General features: G+C 35.7%; 1 protein-coding gene across 3 annotated transcripts; it reads right to left on the bottom strand.

Annotated features, from left to right (window-relative positions):
- Positions 1-1,068: 1,068 nt before the first annotated feature.
- On the bottom strand, positions 1,069-9,045 carry LOC123512935. Of its 3 annotated transcripts, none has more exons than XM_045269632.1 (8): positions 8,947-9,016; positions 6,755-6,846; positions 5,715-5,919; positions 5,301-5,430; positions 4,565-4,659; positions 4,193-4,429; positions 2,298-2,423; positions 1,069-1,974 (listed from the first exon to the last, which is right to left on the bottom strand). In XM_045269632.1, the coding sequence occupies exons 2-7, from the start codon at positions 6,808-6,810 to the stop codon at positions 2,334-2,336; spliced, it is 813 nt and encodes a 270-aa protein (XP_045125567.1). In that variant the 5' UTR covers positions 6,811-6,846; positions 8,947-9,016; the 3' UTR covers positions 1,069-1,974; positions 2,298-2,333. The 3 variants fall into 3 exon arrangements, with proteins under 3 accessions (XP_045125567.1, XP_045125565.1, XP_045125568.1); XM_045269630.1 differs by having other exon boundaries at positions 2,304-2,423; XM_045269633.1 differs by lacking the exon at positions 6,755-6,846 and having other exon boundaries at positions 2,304-2,423; positions 8,947-9,045.
- Between the last annotated feature and the right edge of the window lie 659 nt (positions 9,046-9,704).

The following is a 9,704-nucleotide window of genomic DNA, read 5'->3' as shown; positions in this document are numbered from 1 at the left end:
TAACATAATTCTCTACATCCTTTTTGTGCATAGGTAATACTTATATGACTGCATCACCATCAATACAATAAAAGACCAAGCAACACACACACACACACACTGCAATTATATGTAATACTTAGTTTAAGTTAGGATAGTTCCACAGCTGACCTCTGAAACCTGATCAGTGATGGGAACCACATTATGGCAACAGCAGGTTACTCCAGAATGATGTTAAGTTTTGGATGACCATTTTTTTTTTTTTTTTCCTCCCTCCCCCCTCTACAAAGTTATGCTTAGCTGGTGACATCGTGATATTCTTTTGTAATTTTCATCAGTCACCATTGTATTTCCATGTCAAGCCTTATCTTAGAGAAGCTCATCAAACTGCATAGGTGTGTGGAATACTGTACATGCATTCCTTAAGTACAGTACTTTATATTGTTAATCTTATATTTCATGTGATCATTTTCATCTTCAATTTTAGCCATGGTCTCATGCTGTAACACTAATGTACCTTTTTCGAAGACAAGTTTCTGAACTTCACACTAATTGGGATACCTCTCAACAGCAATGCAAGCCATTGTCTTCCAACTAAAAAGTATTTGCTATTTCTCTCTCATTGCAAAAGTACTTCAGTTATGCATCCAATTACCATAGGCTGGCAATGCTAGCCATATCTTAGAAAAATACAATTTAGTGCGAGACTGCAGGAAGTTCATCTGCATCTGTGTCAGTTGTCTGACCATGTTGAATTATAGGAAAAAGGATGCATTTGTTATGGCACAGCAGGAGGATGCTAGTTCTACTGTCAAGGCCCTAATGCATAGACACCATGGTATTACATATCTTAATCCAACAAAGTGATTACAGAATTTATCCCTAGCCATAAAATAATATTTTTATGAGAAGAATAAGTGCGATGCATGTATGTGGGGTGGGGAGGCTCCTTTTATGAAGCATGTCAGTCTGATTGAATCATTGTGGTAGGTGAATATCTGTAGTCAATAAAGACCAGTTTTATCCCTGAGTGGTGGTTGGCATGGGAGGCTAAACAGCATAAGATGGTGAAAAAGGTAGACCAGTAACAACAATTATTACATTTATTAAAATATACATCAGAAAATAAGTTAATATTTCATGGACGGATTGTTTGGATGGACACTGTTGGCAGTTTGTGTGTTAGAGATATATTCAAATAATATCTTCAATACAACCAAAATTAATCCATTAAAGATTCTAAATTATGTTTTCCGTGCACTGTATACTGAATAGGTATGCAGTGGAATGGAATGAAATCTTATGGACTAACACAATACTTGGAAATTACAAAAATGTAACTGTTCAAACTATAATCAAGCTTATACATATTTTGTTTCTTGATGTGCATGGTCAAAGGCAGCAGGAATTAGTGCAAACACCTTGAATGCATACTCATTGTATCTAAAAACAATTTAATGCATCTTCTACACAAGGTGAACATGAGGTCCAGTAAAGAAAACTCATAAGTACAAGCTTGACTGGAACCTGAACACTGGACCTTTCAGATATGAGCCAAATGCACATCATTTGAGTTTCTACATGCTAAATAAAAGTAACAATTCTGATATTTCCAAGAAAAATAAGTCTTTTGTATTTAATCTAGGAAATTATTCTATGAAAAACTAACTCTTAAAAATCAGGCTATCTATATGTCTATCTATCTATGTACCAATCTGTATATAATTCTTAAACAAAATAAAACTTGAGATGTGACACCACTAGACCAAAGCAGATATTACATCATGCTGTGGATGGACTGTTCTAATATATCTATCAAATCTACAAATGCAGTTTGTGCTTAAAAAAAAAAAAAAAAAAAAATTGTAACTCTCAAGCTGCACAAGAATTGCATCTTAAGACCTGTAATACTCAGGCAATCATTTTGGACGTGACATCAGACTTTGTGCCAGGAGTGGTAGGTCGTGAAGCAGTAAATGAGCTCATTACCTCCATCTGAAACATTGAAATTCATCAAACTCACCATACATAAAAGTAAACACAGCATTCTCCAATACACACCTATGAACTAAGCTTGCTATCTTTAAATATCAGACAATAAAATGTTCAAAACTACCATAAACATCTGACAAAAAGCTAAATGAAAGATATCCTTAAAAACTTGCTAAATTATAAATCTACATAAGTTACTGCATACACAGCAGTATTTTTCAAATTATTAATATTTAAATTGAATAATGTTCAATAAGTTGAGGTTACGAGGCTGATTTTTTTTAAGTAAAATAACTTTACAAGCTAAGAAAAAAAAATATATATACCCTTACAAGTGGACACAATGTATCTAGACAGAGATTCTAGACTTTATAATCCATCTGTGTGGAATAAGTGGATTGTGCTCCAGGAGTGGTAGGACAACTGTACCCCATGGTGCTCATAGTCTCCATCTGTAAAGGGTGCAGGAGGACTTACAGTGCTGGACAACCACAACCAAGCAGACTTGACAACACTGAGACAATTATTCCCTAATACAGGTGCTTAAAACACTAAGAATGTTGTCCAAAAATTCATTTATAGACATTTTTAATTTCAGGAAAAGTTTATCTTAGTTAATGGGAATAGAGTCTCAGTTATTTAAATAAAGAAATGTAGGTAAAACTACAGTTTGCAAATCCCCATAATGAAGCTTGATAGATATTTTGTTGCTTCAAACTCAGTAAACAACCAGTCATCAGCAAATAAAAGTCATTCAAAGAAAAGACCCGGCCAATTCTAATCAGAAATAATGCACATGATGAAAATACCCAGACATGCTTATCTACTAAATATTCAATAGCCCAGTGACATGCTTCAACTCATAAACTCTCCATTTGCCATTAACTTGGTTACCCTGAACTACATGCACCACCAACACAGATGTCTTTGTAAAAAATAAGGAAATATTAAATTAGATTAAATTAATAACCCATAATAAATCAAACACATAAAACTTAAAAGTAAAAGTAAGCAGGCCTAAAGCACTGCACAATTCAACTGACTTGAAGAATGTTGTATTTAATCAAAAGAAGCATGATGTAAAGGAGAAAATTATGGTTAACAGCCCAACACAGTTGTGTGAAGGCAATGTTTTAATCACATGTAGGAAGACTGGTTGTACTGCACATAATTTTTCACCATCTTTGTCTATCCAGTCTTTTCATGAGGATGTAAAAAAAACCTACTAGGAATTTCATCTTAGGTTTAATTTGGCATTTGAAGATGAAGGTACCTTATTATTGGTAATACACTTTCAAGATATCTTATTCATCACCTCAGTATTGGTGCTCACTGACTCAAATTTCACCACAGAAGGTTTCTTAGTTTGGGTGTCATCTTATATCACCTATATTAGGTAAAAAAAAAACATGAAATTCAAATCAAAATTTGGGTGTCACAATATTTGCCAAATATATGTAGCTTTAAGATTTTCTTTGCAAATTGCACAGAGAAAGTGGTTCCCCAGAACATATGGTGGGAAAGAAAGGTGTTTTTTGTCATTTATGTTAACTCTTGAAGCATGAATCCAAAGATGCAAGAAAAATTACCCTATTGCATGCCCATGAACACTCACACACATACACACAGATTGATAGATATATGTTTTGTTTACACACACACATATAACAAACAAAAAGCAGGACTGCTGGTCATTTGTTCTTTGAAGATAGCAAAGCGATGAAAGACTTGCCTGTTTTCTGAGAGATGATGTGGCCTAGGGAGCAAAACTCAAATTCTTTCTACCTGCTTAGATCATAAGCTTGTATCTCCCAATTGTGAGTTCAGCATGCTAACCACTACATCATTAAGTGCCTACTGAATCACCACTACCAGCAGAGCTGTAATTCTTTTTATCCAATCCCTTCCTTTAATTTTTTCTCACATGCCTAAACTACCTGACTCAACTCCCACAAATAATAATGATAATGATGATAATATTAAATAATAATAATAATAATAATAATAATAATAATAATAATAATAATGATAATAATAATTTAACAATAAAAAGATAACTAATCAAAATGCAAACATTAGAAGATAATATAACACTACATAATAAGAAAAAAGAATCTATCCATCTATCTATTCATCAGGCTGGCAATCCCCAATAATAATAATAATAATAATAATAATAATAATAATAATAATAAAAACAATAACAGCAGCAACAACATACCTTGACTCTAGCAACATCCTCCAGCTTGGTAACTTCACACAGCTCATGGTAGAAGGAGTGGACAACCAACCAGGCATACACATTTCCAAGGATGAAGAGAATCCACAACAGGCACATGAGGATATGGTAGGTGAAGACCATATCATTGACAATCGATGCATAGATGATGACAAGTGACCGCCACACTGTGAAGATAGCCATGCACCAGATCCATGGCTCAAGACGCATCTCGTTCTCCTATAAAAGACATTGTTCTATTTATATTTCTGATACATAAAATGGGAAAATGATGCAACAATTGCTTAGTAGATTTCAATGTTCTATTGTATAATATTCAAGGTTCCTCAAGTTTAAAGAGGCCCTGTTTCTCACCTTTCTCAGGCCTTGCAGCAACAGCACACTGGTTACAATGAGAGACAGTCCTCCAGCTGCAGTTATTCCTCCAAACAGCATCAAAGAATTCCGTACTGAAAACAACCATTGTATAAATCATAAAACTCATCCAAAATTATTATCACATTATTTTATAGAGCAGGGATTCTCAACCAGGGGTTTACAAACCATAGGTACTTAGATGACTGTTCTAATCATATCCTTTACCAAAGCATATTGAGTTTGTGTCAGTCACTGAATAAAATTCCAGGGGTACTTACAAGGTTGATCTAATAATATCCTTTGCAGTACAATTGCATATAGAGTTCATGTCAGTCAGTCATGTTCTATTCAATGTCAGATTACCGGGATTCAGGTAGATGGTCTTATAACTCAGGGGGTTCTTAATGAGAAAAAGGTTGAAAACTCCTGTTGTAGAGTGACAGAGATTTTGTGTAATTGCGAAATGAAGTTACAACTATGACTAAAATTTATCAATCAGTATGTGGTGCTAAATATCTAACTGTGGCTTATCATCTTAACCACTAAATCTCCAGCACTGGTACCAGCAGTCAGCTCCCTACACAGGGATGTTTTTTACAGTAAAAGGGAGCTCTTTCATTCATCTATCTATTCAGCTATGTAATGACACTTACTCCTAAAAACTCTCACACTAGCTATATGATGGCCACTACACAGTCTGATATTCAAGGTTAAACATACAATATATGCTTACCATTTTGATTGCCTGCATACACAAAGTCATAAGAGAACAAGTAGAATCCATAGCGACTGGAGCTTGGTGCAGCAAGAAACAGGGCATAGATGTCAAACAATCCAGTCACCATGGCAAAAAGTCCTTGAATCTGTGAGAATATGCAAAATATTACAAGTAGTTACTGAAATTTGTAGGAATGACTTTTTTTTTTATATAAGAGGGACAACCAACCAAGGGCAACAAAAAATATGATACAAAAAAGGCCCACTGAGGTGCTGGTCCCTTAAAAGTGAAAAAAAAAAAAGAGGACTCCTTAGCTGATATAGGAGTCATCATATATTTTATGGGACATAAAAGAAAAAACAATGATGGGAGATCTACCTTAACAGTAAGCTTAGTATGATAAACTGCCTAAGAATAAATTTAACTTACTATGGAATATGTGGCAGCGATCAAAGAGCCCCGCTGCACATTGGTGATGAAAGCATCAGGAAGAATGGGGATGGACAAGCCAGTCCTAGTTTTGAGTGTGCCCGTGAGGGAAGCCACAGAGCGGATGGTAGTGGCATGAGATACTCTTGAGATTCGTGAGGTGGTGGAGAGCGCTGACACACTGCCAGCTATTGAGCGCGGCATCCTAGAAGCACATAAGGTAGCTATGCCTTAGAATTGGAATTGTATGTAAATATCCCATGCAACAGAAATCAGAAAATATGATGCAAAAAAAGATAATTTCCTTGTGCAATTAAGGATTTAGGACCAATGTAAAACTTTACTACTTAATACAGTCAGAAAATAAAAAGAAGTCATAACATTATGATATATGAAGCATGCAGCTACACCAAAGATTTTATAAAAATTGCTGGAAACCTAATTCAAATGATGATATCAATTTACATCCTAAATACCGTAAGGAGCAGCTTCTGGCATTCTGCATACAAGAATTTTCAGCAGCCTAGGCAATCATGGTTCCCAGAAATGAGTGTGTGTGTGTACGTTGTATACTGTTTCAAACAGTGATTGTTTGGCAACATATTTCTGGTAGCAAAAAGACTTAACCTCTTCATTATTGGGATACATTTTTACTTTGAGATTTATGTATGATTAAACCATTTTATTGATATTAGGAAGGGTCTATGGAAGTTAGAAGATTAATGGCCAGAGTCTCCACTATTCTAATCCCCACATAAGTTTCTGAAGCTGTATAAAATCACCAAATAGTAAGCAGAAAGAATATGGAAACGCATCATGGTACTCAATGGGTTAATGATAAATCTTACCTTAAGATGTGAGCCTGTCTTCATCTCAATGATATATCTTATGAGAGATACCTTAAGAGTATAGTTGATCTTCATTATGCACTATCATAATATAAAGAGAAAGAGAGAGAGAGAGAGAGAGAGAGAGAGAGAGAGAGAGAGAGAGAGAGAGAGTACATATAACTATAACTACAAAGTGCTAAGGGTAATTACAATCTTGCTTGAGCAGGTTCACCCAAATAGGGCAAGTCCAATCGCTGTTGAGACATGCTGAGAGTGGTGGTGAGGCTCCTGGTGCGTCACAGCTGGGTGGCACAGACAAGATGTAATACTAAAGGACAGTTTACACTGCAATAGCAAACATGCAAAAAAGAAGTGGAACACACTCAACAACACATAATAAGTAGGATGAGAAAGCCAATCAAATTTATAGGCAATACATTCATTATAACAGGAAATGCATTATAATATAAAAAGCAAACTACATACTGATCTGAAAGACCATAAATTATCAAATCTACCATGCAACTTTTAAGATGTCAAAAAAGCCATTCAAACAAGAAACGTAAACAAGCTGAAGATTCAAGGACTAAACAATTAAGTTGCATGCAATTTCCGAAATGTTTCAGACAACATGCTACCTCTCTTGGTCAGCTTAAATGTGTAATGTATTCAACAAGTGTCAGTAAGTACACAGTATCTTTTTTTGGTCAATTTGCTGTTTCATCCAGCTATGAAATCTGGCATGGGGCTCATGTTTTTCTGATGAGAAATGTAATGAAATGATTGATGGTAGCTATATGTCATTTCTTCCAAAATTAATATTTTTTGAGTTATGACTGTTTTTTTAACTTATACCTACCTCTCATTCCAAACGGTTTTGAGGGATTTATGGGAAATCAGGGTTTTGGGGTAATGAGCATTGCAAAGAAGGTCGGAAATCAACAAAGTCACATAAAAAAACCTCTGAAATACTTTGATGGAGAGGACGTCGGGTGGATGCACGGCCCAGCTGATGGTTTGTTTACACCGAGCAGCGTTGCCAATGCTATGCTTCTGGCTGTATTCATTACACTGTGGCCCACAAGGAATACTAAAAATACCACCATTAAAACCTAACCTAACCTAACCTAGCCTTAAGTTAGGTTTTAAGATTAAGTTTTGTTTAGTATCCCTTGTGGGCCGTGGTGTAACGGATACAGCCGGAAGCATAGCATTGGCAATGCTGCTCGGTGTAAACAAACTAACACTTGAGCCGCACGTCCACCCAACGTCCCTGCCATCAAAGTATTTCAGTTTTTTTATGTGAGTTTGTTGATTTCCAACCTTCTTTGCAATGCACAATACTTCATGTAATGCTCCCCCACCCAAAACCCCAATTACCCATAAAGCACCCAAGATTGTTGGGAATGAGAGATAGGCATAAGACGTAGAGTTCAAAAAACGGTCATAACTCGAAAAATATTCATTTGCGAGGAAATGACATATACTATCAATCATTTCAAAACATATCTAACCAGAAAAATATAAGCCACATCACAATTATACTATGGTTGGGTTAAACTGCATATTGACCATTTTTTCTTATATTTAACTAAATTTCCCTTTGTCTGCTTCATATTTCCCAATTCTATTGTTGTAAGGTCTTTAAGGATCCAATCATACATGGTGGACCTCTTGCTTCAGCCAACCAACCACCAGGGTGGGGCTGGCTCAGGGCCTCTCCTCTGATATGGCTTTATAATATCAGTCTCCCAGGAGCTATGGGGAAGATATAAAATAGTAGATCTTGTATTTACCCTAGTTTTCAGATAGGTAGTATCCTGTCTTAGATTTACTTCTGAAGCAAAGCTGTTAGTTTGGCTTTAAAAATTTAAAACACTGACTTGAGTCTGTCCAACCTTATCAAATCAAACATTTACTTAAATCAGCTTTTGAAATTTTTTTGCAGCCATTATTTAGCACAAACTTCGGGGCTTCAACCTAACCTATCATTTACATTTCACAAACTTTATGTGCATTACGGAAAACATTAAGGTATAACACTACAGATATTACCTACATTTTACTACCCCTGCAGTGTCCTATCCTAACCTTAAAATCCCTAATTTCCATTTCGTACTATCCCTACAGTCTCCTATCCTAACCCATTCCTTATCCTAACCATCTTTTTCTACTATCTCTGCAATGTCCCATCTTAACCCTGACTTCCTTTACCTTGTGCGTGTGTCTGGGCGTGGCGGTGGTGGTGGTGCCTTGTGTTGTATCCTGTATTAACTAGCTACTTCATCCTCAACTCAATTGTACTTAGCAACTCTCGAAACTCTTTAAGTCAGTAACAAGATAATCAGTGCTCTCTGTTATGAGTGGAAAGGCATATAAGCAGGTGCGTCTCGTTGTCTTACCTGAGTTTTGTTTGTTTACCGTTGATGTTGAAGCGAATGTCTCAAATGTCCATCCTCTGGCAACAGGTGGCGCGCCCGCTGCCACCCTACCCCCCGCCACCTTTGAAAGTAGTCCATGACATGTGATAATGTATTCTCATAACGAGCTTGTTAAAGGTGTTAGAGGTGGTTAGTCAAATGAGAGAGAGAGAGAGAGAGAGAGAGAGAGAGAGAGAGAGAGATTTAACAGGAACATTTATTATTTTCATTTTAAGGAACTAATAATATTGTTTCCTTGCAGGCATGGATGAGGCATTTCATTATAATTTAACAAGCAAATGTTCAAACACTCATTAACTATAAACATAAAGCTCTGATATTGCTGATAAAACTTTAAAATTACGTTGCAAACGCATCTCTAATTATACAAACTAACGTGCATATCAACCCAGACAATTTTTTAGCAATGATACAGAAAGGAACTTAGATTGTATAACAATATATTCTGAAACGCTCTGCTATCTTTATCACCACGGTTTTTTCAAAGGTCACAATATTAATTAATAAGAGGTTATAACGAAATGTTTTTATCTCTTATTATAACCATAAAAATACTCTTAAAAACCCATGCAAATTCAGTAATAGCCTTTGGAATAGTGTTGATGCAACCATAAGAGTTTCATTCCACCGGATTCCGAAGCACTTCATTGCCGTACCTCCACAACATTGAAACACCTTTTTTTTTTTTTTTTAAGGTATTTCTATGATTCTAGTGATGG

This window comes from Portunus trituberculatus, chromosome 35 (assembly GCF_017591435.1).
Source record: "Portunus trituberculatus isolate SZX2019 chromosome 35, ASM1759143v1, whole genome shotgun sequence".
Classification (NCBI taxonomy): Eukaryota; Metazoa; Arthropoda; class Malacostraca; order Decapoda; family Portunidae; genus Portunus; species Portunus trituberculatus.
Note: the sequence above shows the minus strand (reverse complement) of the source record. Positions and strands in the feature narration are given on the sequence as shown.